The sequence below is a fragment of the Callithrix jacchus genome, chromosome 16 (assembly GCF_049354715.1).
Source record: "Callithrix jacchus isolate 240 chromosome 16, calJac240_pri, whole genome shotgun sequence".
NCBI lineage: Eukaryota > Metazoa > Chordata > Mammalia > Primates > Cebidae > Callithrix > Callithrix jacchus.
The window spans coordinates 93,168,414-93,195,503 of NC_133517.1; the positions used below are offsets into that span (position 1 = coordinate 93,168,414).

The 27,090-nt window shown below is 35.3% G+C and overlaps 1 protein-coding gene across 29 annotated transcripts in view; it reads right to left on the bottom strand.

Moving 5' to 3' along the window:
* The window catches only part of RIMS2 (regulating synaptic membrane exocytosis 2), a 724,815-nt gene that overhangs the window by 468,443 nt on the left and 229,282 nt on the right, over positions 1-27,090 (bottom strand). For all 29 annotated transcript variants that reach the window (XM_078353414.1, XM_078353401.1, XM_035276348.3 and 26 more), the window contains one exon: positions 8,767-9,077. In XM_078353414.1, the coding sequence (XP_078209540.1) occupies positions 8,767-9,077 (311 nt within the window). The remainder of the gene's footprint in view (positions 1-8,766; positions 9,078-27,090) is intronic.

The window sequence follows — 27,090 nt, forward strand, 5'->3', positions numbered from 1 at the left end:
TTTGTCATTGTTGGGTTTTCCTAAAATAATTTTACTAACATTTGAAATTGATGTTGTTGCTTCTTTAATAGGTTTGTTTCTTTTTGCAAGCATGTCTTCAGTGACTGCTAGCCCCCTAGTGGATGGCAAATGTCAACAAAAATTTTGTACAAGTTACACACTCATGAGTAAAAAATGCATTTTCATTTTTGGCACCTTGCTGCTGAAATATTTATTGCAAATTTTTTAAATTACCAAGTAATAAAACACAAATAGTTATAAATTTATAGTCTACAATAAATGACAAAAACACTGCAGAAAAAACATCCAGACTATCTTCTGTACATTCTATGACAAGACTGTTCAGCCTCTATTTCCTACCCTAATTTATAATCTTCAACAACCTTATAGTCTCCCATCTCAAATGCCAAAGAATGTATCATGACTAAACTGACCAATACATCAAAAGACAAATGGCACAGCAACGTCAAATACTTCTACCACCACCACCACCAAAGATTTTTCTATCATACTTCATTTTAGTAGTGATGCCTTGCATCCCATCCTTAAAAAAGAAATGTTAGCTATCTTGTGTCTGAAAAGTTAGGGAAAAGATGGATTATTGCTGATTATATTTCAGTTGAGAATTCTTCACCCTACATGCATCCCACACAGGATGAAATTATGGTAGGAGCAGCATGTAAGTACAAAATGGAGACCTTCTAAACTCACCCCAGCTTATTTTAATGCAACTCTTAATAAAATACTTAATATAAAATCCAGGACAAATGTCAATCTATGCAGAATGCTGGGACAGCATGTGTAAACTGGGCCTGTCCTAGGCAAGCTGGCACACGTTGCAACTCTATTTATAGGTCACTTAAATGAAGGAAACTTGAGAATGGTTCAAGTTTAATTCAGTTGAAAATGAAAATATTCCTTTTTTCACATAAAAATTGACATTAAAAATATTTGTTACATGTTCCAAGAAAACAAACTGACTTCTATGCAGCAAAACCAATTATTATACTATGTTAAACATCCTTTTTAAAAGAGATTCTTTGTCTTTCAGAGCTCATATCATAATCTTGAAAATAAAAATGTCTATTAAGCATTGGCCATATGAGAACAGATCATTATTTGTCTTCAAGTCTATTGATTAATCATCCTGTCAATAAAAGATAAATGCAACAGAAAGGACATCAGTCATGTTAAAGATATTCTTTAACTATTACAGCTTTCTCTCATTCATTATATGCACCAAGCATTTACTGAATGTGCATAATTCACAGAAAGTGGCACCAAAGACATATCCATCTTTGTTGCCTTTTTGTTTTACCTGTATTATAAAAAGTATAAGAAAAAATATCTAGGAATAAAGGTTATGAGATCATTTGCTTCCAGGTTATTAGATTCTTTTTTTCTCCTGAAACATTGATGATTTATTCTTTCTAGTTCCTTAGCTCACTAGTTTAACCTCTTTCTTAACCATACTTTGATTTCCTTTTACAAATTATTTCCCTTTACAACATTTTCTCTTATTTCTCTCATGGTTACGCTATTTTTTCTTACCACATAGCTCAGATGACCACTTTAAATAAGAGTCATGGGAATCATGGTCATGATTTCATGGAAGCAGACTACCTAGATAGTCCTTAAACCATATGTAATGCACACTTAGTAAATTCTAAATAAATTGATTCAGTTTTAGGTATATTAACAGCATTCTATAAATATAAGCATCTCTGAATCTACTGAAAAAATCTATTAAATTTAAATAAAACCAGTAATTTTAAAATACAGTAATTATAGACATAATCCCCCTTTAATTTATTACTAAATATAATTTACATGCAGTTAAAAGTACACTAATCTTAAGTGTTACCACTATAATAGCCATTGACAAATACATCACCTAGTAATCCATATCCCTATGAAGATACAGAAGATATTCATCACTCCAGAAAGTTCCCTCAAGGAAAGCATCATTATGATTTCTATAGATTTGTTTTGTCTCTTCTTTACCTTCATATAAATAGAATCATATCATATGTACTCTTTTGTGTCCAGCTTCTTCCATTCATCATAATGATTTTGCGATTGATCCATGTTTCTGTGCACGTAAATAGTTCCCTCACTTTATTGATAAATAATACATTTATTTGAATATACCAGAGTTTGTTTACCCATTCTCCTCTTGATGAATATATGGGAAGTTTCCATTTTGGGGATACTATGAATAAGGCTGCTATAAACATTATATCATACAAGTATTTTGTGGATATATTATTTCATCTCTCAAGTAAATATCTAGGAGTAGAACTGCTAAGTCATGAAAGAGTGTATATTTAATTTTATAAGAAACTGTCAAATGCTTTTCTAATGTTTAGACTATTTATTTATTTATTTAGAGACAGAGTCTCACTCAGTTGCCCAGGCTGGAGTGCAGTGGTGCAATCTCTGCTCACTGCAACCTCTGCCTCCCAGATTCAAGCTATTCTCACACCTCAGCCTCCTGAGTAGCTGAGATTACAGTCTCATGCCAGCATGCCCAGCTAATTTTCATATTTTTAGTAGAGATGGGGTTTCACCATGTTGGCCAAGCTAATTTCAAACTCCTGACCTCAAGTGATCTGCCCACCTCAGCCTCCCATGTTTATACCATTTTTTAATGTTTTATACTTTCACTAGCAAGGTATTAGAGGTCAAATTCCTCTGAATTCTCAAAAAAGGCAAGTGTTGTCAGGATTTTTGTTGTTTTAAATTGTAGCATTCCTAGTGGGTATATCGAAGTATCTCTTTATAGTCTTGATTTGATTTGCATTTCTCAAATAACTAAACACAAAGGACACTTCTTCTTGTGCTTATTAGGAATTTATATATTTTCTTGTTTCAATAGTGTATTCCAATTCTTTTGTACTTTAGGGTTATTTTAAGATAATGAATTTTAAGAGTGCCTTATATACCTTTTTAAGCAATAAGCAAATATTTTCTCTTGAAATTTCTTGGAATACAATGTGGTTATACAGTTTCTTAATGGTGTCTCAAATGAAAGTTTTTATTTTGATGAAGTCTAATTTTTTGTGGGTTTTTTTTTCATTTTATAGAATTAGTGCTTTTGTGTTTTGTCTAAGAAATTATTGCCCACCCTAAAATCTGGAAGAAGTTCTCCTCTAGTTCCTCCTAGAAGCTTTACAGTTTTAGCCTAAACCAAGATCAGATAATATTCTTCTACATTTTCTTCCAGAAGTTTTATACTTTTAGGTTTTACATTTATCTCTATGATCCACTTTCAGTTAATTTTGTACAGTAAAAAAATAGGCTTCAAACTTTTTTGCATATGGATATTCAGTTTTTCCACCACCATTCATTATCTTTTCTCTACTGAATTGCCTTTGTCTCTCTGTCAAAAATTACTTGTCAATACATGAGTGGCTTTATATATAGACTCTCCATTATGTTTCACTGATCTAGTTGTCTTTATGCCAATGCCACAATGTTTTCATTACTGTAGACTTACAATGTATTCAAATCAAGTAATGCTGGGACTCTAACTTTGTTTTTCCTAAAAGCCATTTGGGTGATTTCAAACATTTCTGTTTTAATTTTAGAATCTACCTCTATATATAGATCAAATTGGGGAGAAATAACATCTCAGCAATATTGAGTCTCATGATCTATGAACACAGTTTATCTTTCCATTTGTTCAGACTTTATTTCTTTCAACAGTTTTTCAGTGTTTTCATCATACAGACCTTGTGCATATTTTGTCAGAATTATATCTAAGTATTTCATTTTTTGGTGCTAGTGTAAATGTATTTTGTATTTTTAATGGTCTTAATTTTTTAAAAATTTCAATTATAAGTTTTTCCTTGCTAGAATTTAGAAATATAAATGGTTATCAAATATTGACTGATTCTACAGTCCTGCTAAACTCACCTACTAGTTCTAGTAATGATTTTATAGATACCTTTAATATTCTAGATAAATAATCATGTTCTCTATAAATAAAATATTAGTTCTTTCTTTTCAATCTAGATGCCTTTTGTTTTATTTTATTTTATTATGCCTATTGCATAAGAGTAAATCCAGGCATTATTATTCCATCTGTACTGGAAGCAGAAGTGTTAAGCACATATTTTGGATATTAATTTTTTAGGATATAACATTTTATTTATTTATATTTTTAATTATACTTTAAGTTCTGGGGTTTTGATTTTCATTCCTCTAATGTTAGTAATGTTAAACATTTTTTCCTAAGCTTATTGGCCACATGGGTATCTTCTTTTTTTTATTATTATACTTTAATTTCTGGGGTACATGTGCAGGTCGTGTAAGATTGTTACATAGGTATACACATGCCATGATGGTTTCCTGCATCCATCCCCCTGTCACCTATATTAGGAATTTCTCCTAATGTTATCCCTCCCCAATCCTCCCACCCCCTGCTATTCCTCCCCTAGGCCCTCTCACCCCACAACAGGCCCCAGTGTGTGATGTTCCCCTCCATGTGTCCATGTGTCCATGTGTTCTCATTGTTCAACACCCACTTATGAGTGAGAACATGCAGTGTTTGGTTTTCTGTTCTTGTGTCAGTTTGCTGAGAATGATGGTTTCCAGCTTCATCCAAGTCCCTGCAAAGGACATGAACTCATCCTTTTTATGGCTGCATAGTATTCCATGGTGTATATGTGCCACATTTTCTTTATCCAGTCTGTCATTGATGGGCATTTGGATTGGTTCCAAGTCTTTGCTATTGTAAACAGTGCCACAACAAACATATGTGTGCACGTGTCTTTATAATAGAACAGTTTATAATCCTCTGGTATATGCACAGTTATGGGATTGCTGGGTCAAATGGTATTTCTATTTCTAGGTCCTTGAGAAATTGCCACACTCTCCTCCACAATGGTTGAACTATTTTTAAATAATCAATGTCACAGAGATATTTGGAAAGTCCTAAGTATTAAACAATAAGGAAATGGTGATAACCAAACTGCTAAATATTCATCATACTGAACCTGCCCTAAAATTCATAGTTTAGATCCAAGATAATTGTTTTATATTTGTCTTACCATTGGCATTTTCATTAACTGTCATCATTTAAACAGGAAAAGGTAGAAACAAATACTACACTGAAATTCAGTAAATATCTGTTGAATGAATGAATTATAACAATGAATTATAATATGAATGAAGATAATCCTGCATTAATTTGTCATACAACTACCAGTTATAGAAAGAAAAAAACAGTGAAAGAGAATGGCTTCCAGTTTTTGTCATGACAGAGGACCTTAAAATAAAACATGTTAGAACTGGAAGTCTTATCCGGATTGAGATTGTCTTTTCCCATTCCAGAGATGAGAAAACAGAGACACAAAGAAATGATGACACTATGGCGAAAAGGTGAGAACAGGGCCTGGGTTTTCTGACACCTCGTTCTTTCTCTTCCACCATACAAATTATCCATGATATTTCTTACTTTTTAACCTCTCTAAATGTTGTAGAAACTGCTACTTATTAAATAGTAAAATTTTGCAAATAAAAAAACTTTCCTACAGTTCACTAATTTTCAACTATGAAAACTATGAAGCATCCAACTATTAAATAATTTCAAATGTAAGAAATATCAACAAAATGTTTTTAAAGTTTTACTTTAGATTTTCACTAAATTTATTTTGTTAACCAGAAAAAAATCCAGTTTTAAATGTATTTTGCAAGTTCTTTTAAAATAAAAACACACTTGAAACTCAACAGTATTTTGCATCTAAGTTGGTAAAGAATTGTAATTTTATGAGTATATGGTAAGTAAGTATTCACCTACTCAAAACTAAGGTCTAGGGTCAACTTGATATTCATTCATTCAATAAATAATGGTCTATCTGTAAAACACTGTACCAAAACCTGTGAGAGAAATAACTCATTTAAAAAGGTCAAAATATCATGTTATAAAAGTCTTTAAAAGAGTAACATACTTTTCTATGTCTCAGATATAGTTATAGGTCCATAGAGATTTAAATTAAGTTGAACTGACACTTCTCTTTCTAAAGCCACTGGTTTCTGAACGGTATTGAAAAAACAAATTACCAATGCTTTAAACTAAAATTATATTCCTTAGCATTACCTCCATTTCTCTGTCCAATTCAAATACTGCAAGAAAACTCAATCTGATAAGAAAGAAGAAATGGAGACAGACAGAGAGAAGGATAGAAGCTGGGAGGCAGGTGGGAGATAAAGGAACAAAAATAAAACAGGTTTAGTTGAAAAAAAATTAGATGGTGACAAAAGAAAATGGGCAAAGGGAGAGAAATTTCTACAACACTATGAGAACTACTCTCTAGGGTGGGGATTGGCAAATTTTTCTGTAAAAGATCAGAGAGCAAATATTTGCAGTTTGTTTGTTTGTAGTTTGTTTGTTTTGAGGCAGAGTTTCACTCTTGTTCCCCGGGCTGGAATGCAATGGCAGCATGCTGGCTCACTGCAACCTCCACCTCCCAGGTTCAAGCGATTCTCCTACCTCAGCCTCTCAAGTAACTAGGATTACAGGCATGTACCACCACATCTGGCTAATTTTTGTATTTTTAGTAGAGACACGGTTTCGCCATATTGGCCAGGCTGGTCTCGAACTCCTGACCTCAGGTGATCGCCCTCCTTGGCCTCTCAAAGTGCTGGTATCACAGGCATGGGCCACTGTGCCTGACCTATATTTGCAGTTTTGATGCCCATATGGTCTTTCACAACTACTCAACTATGGAATTGTAGTTGAGAGCAGCCATAGACAATAAGTAAATGAACAGGAGGGGCTGTGTTCCAATAGAACTTTGTTTACAAAAACCAAGTGGCAAGTTAAATTTGGCCGAGGTTCATAGTTCACTGACCACCTGCCGTAGGGGAAAATATTCAAAGGATTCAATACTCGCTACAGATAAATGCCTAATTAACTACTGTATAATCTGCATTTAAAAATAAAACAAATACTCTTTAAAGTGTTTCCCAAATAAAAGTTTATGTAAACTATAATGAGTTCCATTTTCTAGTCATAACTACCAAATCTGATAATAAACTCTAACTTCTGCCCTACGAAAAGTAATTTTTGTGACCAAAAGGGCATTTGTAAGGCTTGGAAAGAAGATATCCAGTATGTTTCGAGTCATGAAGCATGAATTTATTAGTAATAGTAGCCAAAGCACAAGGCAAAAGAGAAAATAATAAAAGGAACTATAGCTTATTGCCTCCCCACAATAGGTCAGATTCAATTGTTTATTCAGGCCAGTACTTGTGAATGAAAGAGGCATCAAGGAATGTAAGATTTTTATTTGTTCTCATTACCACCTTCTTCAAAGATTACAGATAGGCTTTAGCTTATCTGTAATGAATATGATGAATATGTCTATGATGAATTAATTACTCATAAATGTATTGAATTTACTTGTAATACACACAACTTCCTGATAAAATGCATTCCAAAACTTAATATTCTATTATGTGACCTAGTACTTTAGTATTTTCTTTTATTCTTCCTAAACCTGACTCTCTAAGTTCCAGAAAAAGCTACCCTCATGTGGCTAACTTTTAATTAAATGGAGTCTATATTCCCATTATCCTTTTTTTTTAAGTCTGTTCTTACCGATTTGTTACTCAAAAAATCTTATTTCTGACTGGATTCAGACTTAGAAGTAGAAGCTCACGGAGAGGAAAGTCTGTGTCTCAGCAATGAGTACCCAGCGTTTCTCTTTAGCCTCCTCCATTCTCTTAGCCAAAAGTGTAGCATGTACTGCAGCCTCTTCCTAATTTTTCCTAGTAGTCTGCTTCTCCAGAGCAATACACCACCATTCGTGCTGCAGGGTCCGTGGAGTAACAAGACACTAAATCTTGGGTGCTTTGGTCCTAGGTTTCTTACCTTCTTTAAGGGCTTTCTTGCAGGACTTAGTACTTTTTCAACACAGAAATGTACCTGCTACTCCTTGGCCACAGAAATAGTATAAACAAGATATAAATTATCTTCATTCAAACAGAAAAATAAGGTATCTAAAAATAGGCTGGGTGCGGTGGCTCACACCTGTAATCCCAGCAGTTTGGGAGGCTGAGGCGTGTGGATCACGAGGTCAGAAGATCAATACCATCCCCGCCAACATGGTGAAACCCCTTCTCTACTAAAATACAAATAATTAGCCAGGCATTGTGGTGCTCGCCTGTAGTCCCAGCAACTTGGGAGGCTGAAGCAGGGTAATCACTTGAACCCGGGAGGCTGAGGTTGCAGTGAGTCAAGATCATGCCACTGCACTCCAGCCTGGCAACAGAGTGAGACTCAGTCTCAAAAAAAAAAAAATCTTCCCATCAAAATCCTTCATTCTTCTCCTTCCAAAGGTGGAAAATATAAGAGCCGTATATACTATTTTATTGTTAACCTACCCCTTTATCCTAACTCCCACTTCCAACTAGACCCTTCATTCCAACCTCTATAAAGTATCTTATAGCCATCTCTTCTTCATTCCCATTAGTCCAATGCCAGTCTGTGACAAAAACTTCTAAGTCTTCTGTTTAATTTCACGTCTTTATTCTGGGAAATCTATCTGACAACCTAAAACTCCCACATCAAACCTAAGATAGCTCAGACCTATGATAAGTCAAGTGCTGAACATCACATATAGTATTTTTGTGAAACATATGAATGTTTACATTACTTAGACAACTCAGTGTTGCCTAAAAATTTCACATATTGTTATCTCTGTTTGGAATGAAGAATAAAAGTAATACATTTACCTAAAGATTAAACAAAATGTTTACCTGTCTGAAGCTATGTCACTGGCAATGTGGTGCTTCACGCCTGACCCATTTTTAATAGAATCCTGTCTTGTGAGCCCATGAGATCGACTTTTCTCCACTGCAGGTACAGATAAGTCACCTGAGGGTCCTTGGAACTGGGGCTGTTCATGTAGTTTTGCTTTCTTCTCCTGAGGTGCCTCCTCATTTCTTAGCCCTCGAAGAACCTTTTGATCCGGTTGCTGCGGTGTGTTAGATCCACTATTATAAAACCATGCTCCTGATTTAGTGAGGATTTCTTGTTGTTTTCGGCACAAATTACATACCCACATAACCTGCACATGAAGACACAGGGGAAAAGAAATTAGTGTTCCCAAAAGTTAAAAGCAAACAAAAAGAGACAAAAATTCAAGCAAACAAAAAATTATATGGTTACCCTTCTGAAGTTAAACATAATCCTAATTACTACTGTCAATTAAATAATATATATGTTCTTTTAATTTTTCAGAGTAATTCTAATGAGATAGACAACATTTATTAACCACGGAGATAGCAAAACTAGAGTGCCAAACTGCTGACTGTTCATTTGTATTATTAGTTTTATTTAAATTATAGGCATTGTGTAATACACAGAAATAGATTTTGAAGGTAGACATTTGGGTTTATTTGTTTTGTTTTGTTTTGACAGTTGGGTTTAAATACTAACTCCAAAATTAGAAAATTTGCAACTTTCAATAAGGAATTAACCTTCATATCTAGAAAACTTAGTTTCCCTAATGATAAAGTAGGAAAATAAAGATGACAATTTCCCTGTATTATTTTGAAGTTGAAGATTAGAAATAATTTATTTAATGGCCAGGCGTGGTGGCTCCACCTGTAATCCCAGCACTTTTGAAGGCTGGAGCAGGCAATCACAAGGTCAGCAGTAAAGCCCAGCCTGATCAACATGGTGAAACCCATATCTATTAAAAACATAAAAATTAACTGGGCATGGTGGCACATGCCCATAATCCCAGCTACTCAAGAGGCTGAGGCAGGAGAATCACTTGAACCCAGAAGGCGGAGGTTGCAGTGAGCCAAGATCACTCCACTGCACTCCAGCCTGGGTGACAGAGTGAGACTCCATCTCAATAATAATAATAACAATTTATTTAAAATCTCTAGAATATTATCTGTTATATATTAGACTTCCAGATAATTAGCTGTTAATATTAGGTTAATATTCTATCAGCAATTACACACTTCTTTAGGGGGTTTTTATTTTTTTCGAGTAGCTCCTAATGGCTTAAATAAAGTTAGCAGCTTTGTTGATTCTCTATAAAAAAATCTATTAGTTGCTAATAATTTATGGTAATGCACTTGATGTTTTTATTATGGCAAAACACAACATAAAATTCATCATTTTAACCATTTTTAATTGTACACCTCAGTAGCGGTAAGTATATTCACACTGTGAAACAGATCTTCAAAACCATTCTTGCAAAATTGAAACTCTAACACTCATTAAACAGCAACACCCCTTTTCCTCTCCCCATACCCCAGCAACAACTATTCTATACTTGATTTTTCAATAGATATATTTTTCAGATTCCAGAAATCTAAACATATTGTAATTAGTGTCTGTGTGACCAGAAAACCCTTCACTCTTTTCTGAAAAATCTTTTTCAGTTAATCATTTAAAAAGTCATATTATCATAAAATAAGAATTCATAGTTCTAGTGTGTGAGTGCTAATGTTTTGTTTATGTCAAATACCTATGCTTACATAGCTCTCCAGGTTAATAACATTTTCTCACATAAAATAAATAACAACAGAATAGATAATCACAGTAAAAGGTTTAACATGGTGTTTTCAACGGACGCCAAAATGTTTTTGTAAAATACCATGTAGATTTTTTACTTTATTTTCCATTATTCCAGTTTATAGTTTGTACAGGTCTTATCACACAACATTGTACTTGATCGCTTTTATTATTTTGTTCTGTCATTGAATTGTATATACATTTCTTTTCTCCCCAGTGAAATTCGAAGCTTATTGAAGGCAGAAACTATATCTTGTACTAGCATAATAAAACCTTATAAATTATAGAATAGTATGACATAATAAATGTTTGCTAAGTTTAACTTGTTTAAAATTCTTCTGGGGAAAATATGGTAATAAGATATTTGATATTATTATGCTAAGAGGTATGTTCACTAATTTCCAAAAGAATTTGTCATAAATGACATCAATATATGTACGCATTTTATTTTTATAAGTTAAGTATTTTGACATGAAAACACCACTATCTCACTGAAATTAAAACCTCATAGCTCAAATTTCTTTTGCTACACTTGGTCTGAATAAACATGAAATCTAACCCATCAACAGTCTCAAAAATCAAATTTCAGTAGGCATCTTCAGCCTTTTGCTGCCATCTTGTGACAAACGCAGGTACTGCAGATCTCTTTTAAACCACAAAATAATGTAAAAATAAATGAAGTCTGAATTTCAACTTTTCTGTTTTAAACAAGTTGTTATTCATGCTTCAGTGATAATCTATGCTGGATGATTATAAGTACTCAGAATACTGAAGAAAGGCATCCTTTTGTGCCTGGTAATTAACAATTAAACAGAAATAAGAGATTGTGAGACAGATAATTATCCAATCACTATCATCTACAGAAACTACATTTTGCTGCTTTGAAACACCTGAAAAATAACGATTTTTTGCAAGGTAAGCAGGTTACTACTTAATGTATTTTAAAGCGGAGATTATAAAATACTATCCCTGGGAGAATAGCATCAGTATCACCTGGGGAAATCACCAGAAGTGCAAATTCCAAGGTCCCAACCCAGACTTACTGAAAAGGAAACTCTGGCGCAGTGCCCAACAATATTTTTTTCCCCAAAATCCTCCAGGTAATTTTGATGTTTTCTAACATTTGAGAATCCCTGGTCTATGGCAGAGATTCCTAGTTCAATATGTTAAATGAGTTACAAGTATGCTCCTCAGACTGGCTAAGACCAAAGGAGTTCATATTCAGCCTTGTCAATTTACCTTAGTGTGAACTGCTGATTGTACAAATCATATTGTTTCTGAGGAGCCCAAAATGAGAAAAAGAATTGGAAACACTATCAGCTCAATTTTCGTAATCTGTTAATATCCAGTGTATATTAATATAAAACAAATAAGCATAAGGTATAAAGGCTGATTCCTATTAAAGACTCTTCATGTGTTAATATCCTTCTCACATTGCCTGGGCTATGCACACTGCTTGCTCCTTTTCTGACTAGATCATTTGTTCCTTCCTAAATCACTAGCTTGCTTGTTTCCTTCCTTCCTTCCTCCCTTCCTTCCTTCCTTCCTTCCTTCCTTCCTTCCTTCCTTCCTTCCTTCCTTCCTTCTTTCCTTCCTTCCTTCTTTCCTTCCTTCCTTGAAACAGGGTCTTACTTCATCACCCAGGCTGGAGTTCAGTGGCACAATCTCAGTTCACTGTAGCCTCAACCTCCCGGGTTAAAATGATCCTCCTGCCTCAGACCCCAAGTAGCTGGGACTATGGGCATGTGCCACCATGCCAGTTAACTTTTGTATTTTTTGTAGAGACAGGGTTTCATTATGTTGCCCAGGCTGGTCTTGAACTCCTGAGTTCAAGCAGTCTGCCCACTTCAGCCTCCCAAAGTGCTAGGATTATAGACGTGAGCCCCACACCTGCCCTCCTCGTATTTTCTCATTCATATTTTGACACACTGGTTACCTTTCTTTTCTTCTTCTATCATTTCCTCCTACTCTTGGATTAATAATTTATTAATCCTTAAAGCTCAAGAATTCCAAATCTACTCGCATCAAGTACTGTCATGTGCTGCATAACAAGAAGAAATAGTTCAGAGAAGAAATAGTTCAGTCAACAACAGATCACATATACAAGGGTGGTCTCCTAATATTATGATACTGCCTTTGTACCATGCCTTTTCTATATTTAAATATGTTCAAATACACAAACACTTTTCCTCCTGCAGGATTCAGTACAGTAACATGCTGTACACGTTTGCAGCCTAGGAGCAACAGACTATATCATCTAGCCTAGGTGTGTGGTAGACTATACCACGTAGATTTGTTTAAGTACTCTCCATGATGTTCCCATGACAAAACTGCCTAAGAAAACACTTCTCGGATTGTAACCCCATCATTAGCAACACTATTGTAGTACAGAAAAACTGACACACCGATAGCAGCTTAGCTATAAATTGATGACAGTATTAAACTACATCTCACAATCACAAATACCTCTCACAAATACATACGTGCTGTGAAATGAGTGTTCATTAATTGGCTATGAAATGATTAATGTCTATTAGAGATAAATTCTGTGACCAGGGAACAAAATTTATCTAATTTGGCAACAAAATCACAGGGCTTTTGCTAACAGAACGCTTTTACCAATTAAGTTAACCACATAATGAATGCTGTCTAAATATCTTAGAAATACATATGCCTCCAAAGCTCCCTGGTTACAGCCTATCAACTGATTCTCATAGTTATCAAAAACATCTAGAACCTGAGAATACAAAACATACAATATTCAAAATTATGTTATTATTACCTTCAGTCCTAAATATAACAAAATTTTAAAAATAATATAGCAATATTAAGAGATGGAATAATCTCTAATGACCCAAATTTGTCACTTTTTACCATATGTTTTATTCCATAAACATTCTTAGTAGGGTTGAAAGAAGGGGAAAAAGTAAGGAAAATACAAATATCTTTTTTTAACCACAAAACTAATAATCATAAGGGCTGCAGTGAATAGTAAAAGAAAGCAAAAATATCAAATTTACATTAGGTACATTCAACTGAGAGTAACCTAAAGATCTGCAAAATACTGTGATTTTCTCCTAAACAGGGACAAAAAAATAGAGTAATTCAAAGAAGGGAGGGATTATAGGTTAAAGACTGATGCTAACAAGACTATAAGCCAAGCTCCTATGATCCAGCTAACTGCATGGAAAAAGGAATTCACTAGGCTCTACCTCTAATCATTGCCAACCTGCTTACAAATGTGCGTGCATTTGTCAGAGAAGAAATAAGGTATGAGACTATAAATTGATCAAGTGACCATTACATAAACAGAAAACTGTGGAAGTTTCTGGCTAGCTATTCAACAACTTATTTCCTTTTCCTCTTAGAAAACTACATTTTCCATGTTATCGGGGCAGCCACGGCCATACAATTATAGTCTAGCCAATGGATTTTAAGTGGAATAGGTGCACCACTTTTATGAACTTTTAAAAATTCTCATGGGCTATCTTCTTGCTATTCACCCAAGACCTTGGAGATAAGGAAGCCACAGGAAAAAAGGTGCCTGGGAACCCAAATAAGCACTAGAAGGAGAGCGCTCAGCTGATCAGCTACACCAGTGTGGACTTCACATATGTGAAAACTAAACTTCTACTATGGAAAGCTTCAAAGATTTTTTGAGTTTATCTTTTATAATTAATAGCATTACCCTGATTAATTCACAGTCTTTTTAAAGTACAGGCTTACTGAATGTGTATCACTGGCACAATCTTGTATGTGAAGAACAATACATTACTAGGGCATGAACGCTAAAGAGCTTTGGTGGTGTTCACTGACTCACGAGAACCAATTCTGCGCTTTCTTTTCAACTCCACATTCCATATAGTAATGTGGGTTAGCTTGAAATCAGCCATGGTGGATGTATTTAGACTAAATAAACTAGAAAATGCCAAAAGTCAGAGATTTTTCTAAAAGAGAGCTGGTTGTTAGCACGTACAAGCACACCAGTACTAGCACACTACCTTCTACTAGAAGAATAATATTACATTTAGTTTAGCAGATAAACTTAGATGAAGCTGTAGTTTACCATGAAAATTAATTGAAACCATAAAATTCCAATTTCTTTATAGATGGGCAAGTAACTATTGACACCAATCTTTATTTATTTATTTATTTATACAATATTTACTAAATGGCTAGTGTATGCCAAGCATTATGCTAAGAGCTGGTGAATAAAACTCAACAAATACAGGTTTTGCTACAGTGCATAAAGTATTAAGCAAACAAATAATTAAGAGACATTAAGCAACAAATAATTTCACAAATATTATTGCAATTATGATAAATGCTATAAAAGGAATGCATTCCCACCATAGATCTTTCCCTCTGACCCACACTGTGTTTGGGAAAAAATAAGGATGCAGAGATCTACAAGAGGTCTGGAAATCCAGAGGCTCAACCAGAGCATTACCCTAAAGCATTCCCATCATCAGATCCATGATGCCTGTGTCTTTAAAAAGGCAGAATTCAAGTGCAGCCCGAGCTACTAAACTACAAGCCCTCATCCAGCACTACCATAATGGATTTTGAAAGTAGACACATTGGTTCATATCCTAGGTTAACATTTTCTAATAAGATTCCTTAGGCACTTAAGATATATTGTTGTCTTTAAATACTAGGATTCTGGATTATAACACAAAAATCAGAAAGTTTCTTCATCTGATGCCCCTGAGACAAGCAGCAATACTCCCAGATTTCCCAAGAACTGTAATCACAGCATTTCTAGCAACAGTCATACTTATAGGCTGAAGCAGGAAAGTCTGATGGGTCTTCCATAAATCTCTCAAGGGGTAACAACACAGCCTCTTGAAAGCTTTAACCTTAAGCATTTCCCAGTCTTAGTTGTTACAAGCTCTTCTGTGTTAGCTATTGTTGAAGCTTTGAAAAATGACTCAGAAAGAAAGGTAGCTTATTTATTTATCTATTTTTGATATGATTTTCATCAACAGCACACTTGACAGATATTTCTTTAAAGCTACCCACCAAATTTTAGTCTGATAAATAGCTCCATTGGACAAATTCTCAGTTTCTGATATCTCTACCCCTTTTCTGGCTGTTCTCCAAGAAAGTATTCAGGTGTTCTGTGAGGCTTCTGCTGCTACACAACCTGCAGCTCATCTAACAGTCTGATTCTTCTAAACTTAGACAGACTTGTACTTCTCAATTAACCTGATCTCACTTTAGTGCCCACCAGCACTGCTAATTTCTCTTAGTCCCTGAATGATCCTTTACTCCGCTATCACACAGCTGTCTGTTCTGCAGTTTCTTCTGCAAAGTCATCTCATCCCTCACTATACATGGGTGTCATGTCTGGGACATGTAGTTATGTTCATGCCACATTAGAACAAAATATAGTTCTGGAAGTCACGTCTGGCCTTTTCTTGGTCTTTCTTAATCATGATGCGCTGCCAAGTTCATTCCGAAGTACCTATGCCCCTTATGGGTGCTAGGGCATCCCAAAGGGTGATTCTCTTTCACAGGTCTCAAATATTAAGAGGGGTGAAAGAATCCCTTCAATTTAACCAAAATGCATCCTTGTCCTGGGTCAAAGTCTGGAAAGAAGAGACTGGAATGTATCTCTATTCATCTACTGGCCTTGCCTCTGTCTTCTTTCTCCTCCCTAACAATGTACAAGAATTGAAGCAGCAAGCTTTTTCTTTACTGTTCTTTTTTGTATACCTAATACTTTCCCCAATTACTCTCAGGCTTGAAGTAATGAACTTCAGTCTTCCCATTTCATCGATTACATAGCATCCTTTAAGCCATCCATTGCCTTAATGACAAAGAAGAAAAAAGACGCCAGCTAACTGAAAAAATAATGTAAGTAGGAAGGCAACTACAATACATGTATTACACTGCGTTTTGAACATTGTCAGCTCTGTTCAGAGGTTAATATTTGCCTAAGTACAAAGTATGTACCAGACACATCTCCAGAGAAAGAAGTCCCGGGAGCTTCTGGTTTCTGTTAAAATGGTTGATTTCCCAGCTTTAGGCAGGAGTTGCGGGGTGAAAGGAGGAAGGCTGAAGAAGACAGAAAAGGAAACCTGGGCTGATACTTAAAGAATGTTAAAAGTGGGTGGCCGTGGTGGTTCAGGCATGCAATCCTAGCACTTTGGGAGGCTGAGGCGAGCAGATCACAAGGTCAAGAAATTGAAACCATCCTAGCCAACATGGTGAAACTCCATCTCTACTGAAAATACAAAAATTAGCTACTCAGGAGGCTGAGGCAGGAGAATCGCTTGAACCCAGGAGGTGAAGTTGCAGTGAGCTGAGATTGGACCACTGTACTCCAGCCTGGGGAACACAGGGAACAGTGAGATTCCATCTCAAAAATAAAAATAAAAAGAATGTTAAAAGTGCCAAGTTTTGAATACAGCAAAATCAACTGACGATAGTACTCAAAAGAAATAGTATAACAGATCAAAGATAGAAGGGCTTGGGGTAAATACCCGAAACTAGAAAACAGATGGTTTAGTGAGTCATCAGGAGCTAAGCATGGGATTGCTGAAAACATGCAACTGCTACTATGGTTGAACTTTAACACACTATTTCAAGTACGTTAGTATTAAGCTAGTTCCTTTAAAAAGAAACAGAAACAGATGGCAGTATCAGAATTATTGAGGGATTCATTCACTATGTGGTATGCTCCAAAGAAATAGCAAATAAAACTCAACAAATTAAATTAGAGAACTCATTGATACAATTACTAAGCATTAATTTCCATAAGCTTACCATAAATAACTGGTGAAATCAGAAAACTGAAACAATCAGATAATTATGTAGAAATTTTAACAGCTTTATAATTAATATGAGTCCATCTTTCAGGTTTTGACAATTGTAAATGCCAAATATTAAATAAAAGACAAGAAATTATAATAAAAACAAGACAAGCTAAAAAACAATCATACAGTATGCCATGTAGTTCATATTACTAAAAATTTTAGATATCTGCATTATTGTTTATCAAAACAAAAGACAAAATTGCAAAGAAATGCAATGTAACTTGCACTTAAAGCCTCTGATAAATTATAAATAATTAAAATCATAGTGACTTTTACCACTTTCCCTAAACTTAAACTTTTGACCCTCTCTATACTTTCCCCAAACTCTATTTTTAATCTCTACATATGTAAGCAATTTGTTTTATGCCATGATATAAATCTAAACTTTAACATTTTTTTCTGCTAAAAGCAGACATGTCTTTCAATAGAAAGACTGTTGTTTCTACACCCAGAATTTTAACTTATAAATGAATAAGTAAAAATAAAAAAGAAATGAAAGGAAATTAGCAGAGCTAAAGCCTCAAGCCTACCATGTCCCCAGCCAAAAGGCAGGTACCAGTGAATGAGAGCACAGCTCTTGTGGTTTAACAGAACTGGAAGTGCTCCATGTGAAATGAGAAACTGGAATGCATGTTCACTTCTTGATGCCTGGTGCCTTCTTCGTTAATTTAAAAAAAAAAAAAAAAGCTAAAAAAAAATGCTGTGGAAATCTTCTCAACCTACAGCTTCGTAGAAGCTATAAGCTTAGGCAAGTGGGTCACATTTGTAACTCTGACACTGAATAAAACCTCCACAGACTTGGTTTTTATATATGAATTTATAAGATCACTAATGTAAAATATCACTGATATATTAATTTGCAACATCACTAAGTACCAAGATTGAGGCAAGACCCCAGCTCATTAATGAATATCTGGTTCTGAATTGGGGATCCCAGAGACTGAATGAAGGCACTCATGAAATTATTAATAAGGAAGAAGTAAGTTAAGAGGAAAGAAGAAGAAAGAAAGAGGAGGAGAGAGAAAGAGGTCCTAGATGGTTTCATAGTTGACTCCTCCCGAACACTGAAAGAATAGCTATCTAAAACTTATTCAAAATATCATAGAAGGGGGTAAAACAGAAACTTCCATGACTAAATTTGTGAGAAATTTTTAATGGCAAAATGAGAAAATAGCAGTGGATCCATTTCCTGAATTGGCTGTTACAAATAACCCCAAACTGGTAGCTTAAAACAACAGAAATGTATTCCCTCACAGCTCTGGAAACAGAAGTCCAATTTCAGAATCACCTGACCAAAATCAAGATGTCAACAGGGCCAGGCTCCTTCAGAAGGCTCTAGGGAAAACCAGTTCCTTGTCTCCTCTGGCAATCAGCTTATGGTGAGTATCATCATTCCTTGGCTTGCGGCTTCATCAATCCAATATTCAAGAACAGCATCTTCAAACTCTCTCTGTGAAATCTTCACATTGCCTTCTCCTCTATGTTTGTGTACAGATACATATGCACCACCCCCACCTTATGATGATACAAGGGATTGCATTTAGGGCCCACCTGCATAATCAAGGTCTTTACTATCACATCTGCCACTTTTTGGAGAAGGAAGAGGAGTTGGGGGCCATATAAGGCAACATTCATAGGTTTCAGGAATTAAGACATGGATATTTTTTGAGGGACCATTTTTCTGCCTAACATAGACAAAATAAAAGTAAAATTATAGGCCAACAGCACAAGTGGGAATGAATGCATACAACTTAAAATCTTGAACCAAATCCTTAATTTAATATAGCAAATATATATGAGAAAGAAATGAACAAAGAAGAAACTACCATGACAAAGGGGAGATTATACCAAAGATGAAAGAAGAGTTCAATTTTGGAAAATATATTAATGAAATCCACCAAATTAATTAAAATAGAAATAAAATGACCTTATCGATACATACAGTGAAACCATTCAGAATTCATAAAATGCAAGATCCATTTGTGTGAAAACAATATAAAATCTAGCAAACAAGAAATATTAAAGATATCAGCAATGCTTTAACCCGATAAAGGATATCTACAAAAACTCTATATCTTATTTCATATTTAAGAATCAAAGGTAAGAGCATTCCTTTTAAAGTAAGAAATGAGCTAAGGATTCCCAGTATCACCAGTATGGTTTAACATTGTTTTCAAGATGCTAGCCAGGTAAATAAATTTCTCCTCAATCTCAATCTCTCTCTCTCTCTCTCTCTCTCTCTCTCTCTCTCTCTCTCTCTCTCACACACACACACACACACACACACACACACACATACACGTGAAAGGATGAAATAAAACTGTTCTTATTTGAACACTATTTGATTGAGAATGCCATTTGATTATGACAGAAAATCAAAAATTCTACAGCCAAACATTAAAACTAGTAAAAGAGCTCAGTGAGTTTCCTGGATCAAAGCTGATTAAGCAAAATAAACAGCATTTCTATACACCACCTATAACCAATTATAAAACATTAAATACAATTTTTAAAGATACCTATTGGAAAGAAAAACAATAGGCTGGGCACGGTGGCTCACACCTATAGTCCTAGCACTTTGGGAGGCTGAGGCGGGCAGATCACTTGAGCTCAGGAGTTCAAGACCAGCCTGGGCAACATGGTAAAACCCCATCTCTACAAAAAATTTAAAAATTAGCTGGGCTAATTTTAGTGGCATGCCCCACCCCAGCTACTTGTGGGGCTGAAGCAGAAGGATCACTTGAGCCCAGGAGGTCCAGGCTACAGTGAGCCAAGATGTGCGACTGCACTCCAGCCTGGGTGACAAAGTGAGATACGTATCAAGAAGGAAGGAAAGAAAGGAAAGAAGGAAGGAAGGAAGGAAGGAAGGAAGGAAGGAAGGAAGGAAGGAAGGAAGGAAGGAAGGAAGGAAGGAAGGGAGGAAGGAAATAATATACAAGAATCCAGCAAGTTTAAAAAAAACCCTCCCATTAAAACTATAAAACTTCATTAAAAGCCCTAAAAGAGGACTTACATACGTGGAGGGATTTACTATTTTGGGATGAGTAGAACAAATAGCAAAAGAATGTCAGTCTGCCCAAATTAAATATATAAAATTCAATGCAATTTTAATTCAATGCAAAATTCCCATAGGGTTTTCCACGGATTTTATCAAGCTGATTCTAAAATAAATATGAAAGAACCAAAGATGAAGAAGAATCATGATAATTCTCAAGAGAAACAACAGTTTAAGGTAGACTTGCTCTTCTTATTGCAAAGCGACAGAAATTAACGTGGTGTTGGATTAGTTGAGAGATGCTAACTAGAACATGCAACATAATAAAAGCTCCAGAAACAGACTCTCATATACATAAGTGCTAACCTTAAAATCAGTGGAGAAAAAACACACTATCAAATAAATATGGCTGGAACAACTTGTTGTCCCATTTTAGGAAAAAAGGAGATTCCGACCTCACAGCATACATAAAAATCCATTTCAAAGGTATTAAACACTGAAACACGAAATGAAAAACTTCAAAACTTTTAGAAAAAAGGTCCAGAAAATCATTATCAAATAAAGAACACAGAAGATTTCTTGACCCAGTTAAAAAAGGCACAAACTATAATGAACTAAAATATTTGATTATATTAAGATTTTTTAACACTTGTGAATAGTAAAACAATAAGAGTAAAAAACTTCTTCTACAATCTGGGAGTAGTTTCATTGCAACATAGAGTTCACAAAAGATATTCATTTTGAGCATATGAAGAATTCCCATAGTTTAACGGGGAAAAGACTAAACAGGTCAAGGAATGAATATGTAATTCCACAGAGAAGTCCAACTGGACTATAAACACGTGCTTAATGTCATCAGTCAGAAAATGCAAAATTAAATCAACGATTTACCATTTCACACTTATCAGTTTAGCAACATTTGTAACTCTGACAATACCAAAAACTGGAGAAGTAAAGTAACCAATGTAAACATTTCCCTCAGGAATGTAAATGATTTCTACCAGTTTAGAAAGCCATTCTGCAGCAGCTAGTGAAACGGAAAATGGTTATCTAAATTTTAGGATCTAGAAATTTTACTTCTACCCTAGAGAAATTCTCAAGGAAGCACTAGAAGCCATTAACAGAGATGTTCATTGAGCATTGTTAATTTTAAGGGAAAAAAATAGATAACCTAAATCAACATGACAATGCATAAACTGTAGCATATTCATGCAACAGAATTATATTCAACAGTCAAAAGCAATTAGATTTAGACAAATGTAAATTTTGAGACAACTCTAAAAATATAGAGATAAACAAAGAAAGCAAGTTTCGGAAAAACATATACAGTATGATACCATAATATAAAACTAAACACCTTATAAAATACTACTGTATATGGTTTACTAGTCTGTAAGTATAAACTATACGGAGAAAAACATGCATGGAATAAGTATTCAAAATAATTGCTGTATTTCTAACAAATAACAATACAAAACAAATACTATAGCAAAATGTTAAGATACGTATAACTGGTTATTATTACTCTATAAAGTTTTTGATATATTTGAAATATTGCAAAATTTTAAAAAGGGGGCAAGGAAAAACAGTAGGAGAAGATAGGTACGTATAACTAGAAATGTCCAACTAGGAACCACTGGAAGTTAATTGAACCTAATGGAAATATTTATTAATACTCATAATCACTGGAAGTAAATGTGCATTTGACATAAATATATTAGTTAATTGAGAACTAATTACTAAATTTTCACACAAATATAATTTTAAAAATACAATATAGCTTATTTTCAGGGCTTTTATTCTGTGAAGTAGTGGGAGTAAAGGCTTCAGGCAACTACATAAATGTTACCCAATTCATTTTATAAATGTTGTTTTCTAAATGAAATTTTATCAAAAAACTAGGAAGTGGTTTCCAAAGTCAATTAGACATTGAGAAGTATTTAATTGTTTATTGATTATTATCAGAACAGGTCATTGTTGTCTTCAAATAAATATACAGTTTTTAAATCTTATTTTAATTTAGAATTGTGTCTTAAACTTAGATTCCTCCAAGTAATTTTTTTTTAAGACAGCTGTTAAAACAGTGGGTACATCCTACAGGATTAAGAAAATGGAAGATTTCTGCAGTTATTAAGTTTTCCCACTAGTCTGTGCTATAGCACTTGGTTCAGTCTGTCCCAACTGGATTCACTGTGTGTTGGCATTACATTGTTAACCTACTGTTTCCCATAAGTAACAAAACATTTTCATTAAAAATATAGTAACTTTAGTAAAATAAAAAGAATCAGTTGAAACAGTTTCTTTTTATTTATTTATTTATTTATTTTTAAGATGCGGTTTCACCCTGATTGTCAGGCTGGTCTTGAACTCCTGACCTCAGGTGATCCACCCACCTCAGCCTCCCAAAGTGCTAGGATTAAAGGCATGAGCCATCACACCCAGCTGAAACAGTTTCATAATTCCCCATTACAAAATGTAGTGATACTAATTAGAAGAATTATTTTCCATCACATTTTTACTGATTCAAAGATTAAACAAGGCATAAATACATATATTATCAGTTGACAGTTTTCTTTTCTACTGTATAGAAGAATTTACCAGTTATGATGCTTAAATTATAGAACTCTAAATCATTTCATTTAAAAATAAATAGTGTAATTGGATTATTTTCAACTCAATGGATAAATATTTGAGCATATGGAGACCTCATTCATTATGATGTGTTTATGATATGGTTTGGCTCTTTGTCCCCACCTTGAATTTTAATAATCCCCACATATCAAGGGTGGAACCAGGTGGAAATAATTGGATCATGGGAGTGGTTTACCCCATGCTATTTCCATGATAATGAATCTCAGGATATCTGATTGTTCTATAAGTGTGTGTTTTGTAACAGAATGAGTGGCAGGCATTTCCCCTACTGGTACTCATTCTCTCTCCTGCTGCCCTGTGAAGAGATGCCTTCCACCATGATTGTAAGTTTCCTGAGGCCTCACCAGCCATGTGGAGTTGTGAGTCATTAAACCACTTGTCTTTATAAATTACCCAGGGATATGGTTAGGCTGTGCCCCCCGCCAAATCTCATCTTGAATTCCTACGTGTTGTGGGAGGGACTCAGTAAGAGGTAACTGAATCATGGGGGCAGGTATTTCCTGTGCTATTCTTGTGATAGTGAATAAGTCTCATGAGATCTGATGGTTTTAAAAAGGGGAGCTTCCCTACATAAGCTCTCTTCTCTTGTCTACCACCACGTGAGATGAGCCTTTCACCTTCTGCCATGATTGTGAAGCCTCCCCAGCCACATGGAACTGTCAGTCCAATTAACCTCTTTCTTTTATAGATTGACCCATCTCAGGTATGTCTTCATTAGCAGCATGAAAACAGACTAATACACCCAGTCTCAGGTATTTCTTCATAGCAGCATGAAAATGGACTAATACAGCTTATTTCACATTGCATGCCTCTATCAAAGCACCTCATGTACCCCGTAAATATATACACTTACTACATACTCAAAAAATTAAAAATTAAAAAATATTAAAGTAAAATTATGATTTAAAAAAATGAAGGGAAGGCCAGGTGCAGTGGCTCACACCTGTAATCCTAACACTTTGGGAAGCCAAGGTGGGTGGATCACAAGGTCAGGAGTTCAAGACCAGCCTGGCCAAGATAGTGAAACGCTGTCTTTACTAAAAATACAAAAATTAGTCAGGCATGGTGGTGGGCGCCTATAATTCCAGCTACTTGGGAGGCTGAGGCAGAGAGCTGCTTGAACCTGGGAGGTGGAGGTTGCAGTGGGCCGAGACTGTACCACTGCACTCCAGCCTGGGCAACAGAGCAAGACTCCACCTCAAAAAATAAAAAAAAAGAAGAGAAAGTGAGTTTAGTTTTTCTTAAAATAGAGAGCATATGGCCAGGCACAGTGGTTCACGCCTGTAATCCCAGCACTTTGGGAGGCTAAGGTGGGAAGATCACCTGAGGTCAGGAGTTCAAGACCAGCCTGACCAACGTTGAGAAACCCTGTCTCTTCTAAAAATACAAAATTAGCTGGGCATGGTGGCACATGCCTCTAATCCCAGCTACTCAGGAGGCTGAAGCAGGAGAATCACTTGAACCCAGGAGGCAGAGGTTGTGGTGAGCCAAGATGGCACTTTAGCTTGGGCAACAAGAGTGAAACCCTGTCTCAAAAGAAAATAAAAATAGAAAGCATGTTAACATAGAAGGTTTCACTTAAAATAGTGATAGGAACATGAAAATTTCTAAAAAGGATACATTATAAAAGACAAAGGACCAGACATAATTATATAAAGATTAACCGATGGTAAAGAAGACAATGCTTTATACAAATTGAAGAGAATTAAAGATGTACACTACAGCCAATGATGGTCAAATACCAATGAAATTTCGTGATATGGAAATCACCAGAACACTCTTGGGGAGAAGAAAATTTTAAAGTAGAAATGTTAATTCAGAGAAAAAAAGCTGAGGGTATAAAGCTTCATTCACCTGTTTCTCAGATTCCCACATGTATATATGTATGTATGTATGTATGTATGTATGTATGTATGTACGTATGTATGTATAAGACAGGGTCTCACTCTGTTGCTCAGGCTGGAGTGCAGTGGTGCGATTGATCTCAGCTCTCTGGAGCCTCAACTTACCAGGTTCAAGGGATTCTCCCACATCAGCCTCTCAAGTAGCTGGGACTACAGGCACACACCGCCACATCCAGCTACTTTTTTTTTTTTTTTTTTTTTTTGGAGAGACAGGGCTTTGCCATGTTTCCTAGGTTGGTCTTGAAGTCCTAGACTCAAGGAATCTACCTGCCTCAGCCTCCCGAAGTACTGGGATTATAGGTGTGCGCCATCACACCCAGCCAATTCTTGAAAACTTTAAGATTAACAAACAAAACTCTTTGAAATTTTCCATGGTTTCTTGCAAATAAATTTCCAGAAGCCACAGACTAATATATGAACTTTCCTATGCAAAGTGTGCTTCTTTCTCCTGTACTGCTAAAAACCAATAGCATCACTAATCAGATATAGTGCTCCAAACGTAAGGCAAGTCCAACATGGCCCACCCAAGGAAGATTTACTATTCTAAGATAAACTGTATCACAACACTACCACAGTACAAAATGAAAACCACAGCCTTACTTATATCTACGCTTCAGTATACTTGTATTTTGATTCATCTCAAATTTAACAAGTCCAAGAGTGAATTTCAGACCTTCACTCTGAAATTGCTGCATCTGCAGTCTTATCCATGGCAGCTAATGGTGATTTATCATTCTTCCAGTTTGTCTCAGGCCAAAAATCTTGGAGTAATATTTTTCTCTCATATCCTACATATATTCTATCAGAAAATCTCTTTTATCCCATTTGTAAGATATTTCTACAGAGATGACATCTCATTACCTCCACCACAATTACCTTAGCCTAAGTCTTCACATATCTCTCACATAAAACTAGTCTTCCAGCTTCCATTCTTTTCATACCTCCACCAATCTATCTCAACAAAACTATCAAAGTAAGCCTTTTAAAATATGTTAAAATATGAGTGATCTTGTCTTTTTTTTCTTTTTTGGTCAGAACATTTTATTTATTTATTTTAAGATGAAATCTCATGCTGCCACACAGGCTAGAGTGTAGTGGTGTGATCTTAGCTTACTGCAATCTCTGTCTCCTGGGTTCAAGCAATTCTCTGCCTCAGCCTCCCAAGTAGCTGGGATTACAGGTGCCTGCCACCACACCCAACTAATTTTTGTATTTTTAGTAGAGACAGGGTTTCACCATATTGGCCAGGCTGGTCTTGAACTCCTGAGCTCATGATCCATCAGTCTCGGCCTCCCAAAGTGCTGGGATTACAGGCGCAAGCCACTGCACCCGGCTCAGAACATTTTAATATTCCCTGTTTTGCCTCAAATAAATGCCAAAGTCTTTATAATGACCCAAAAAGTTCTCTACAATCTCACTTCTCAACCCTGTCTCTTACCATTCTTGACTTCTCTGCTCCATGCTCACTTGCTGTGCCCTAGCCACACACTGGATTCATCACTCTTCTTGCAACATTTCAAGCATGTTTCCACCATAAGGACTTATTATTTGTACCATACTGTAATTACTATTATGTCAGTATAGACTGCCTTTCCTCTAAATATATGCAACACTAATTCCCTCATCCCTTTCAAGCTCAACTATCACTTTTTATGGCCACACAAATTAAAAATACCTTCATTTTCACTTTCTCAAAGTCACTTACAACTTCTAATACTATTTATCTCATTTGTTGTCTGTACCTCCTAATTAGAATATATTCTCTGGAAGATAAGAAATGTTTGTCTGTTTTAGTTCACTACAATCTCCCAAGTTCCTAAAAAATACACCAAAATGTGTTCAAAGAATTAGTGAATTAATATATTAACTATAGGTATATAACAGTTATACATTACGGTCTTTAAGATATGTTTACTTAGAAAATTTCTACAATCTAAAATCTAAATGCTATGTGCTTTCATAAAACTGTCTTTAAGAAAAAAATAAAAGAACGTGTAAGAAGTTTCAAAATGCAAATATTATTGTAAAATATATATTTCTTTTTTTTTGAGATGGAGTCTCACTCTGTGGCTCAGGCTGGAGTGCAATGGCGCAATCTCAGCTCACTGCAACCTCTGCCTCCCAGGTTCAAGCAATTTTTCTGCCTCGGCTTCCTTGGTAGCTGAGATTTTAGGC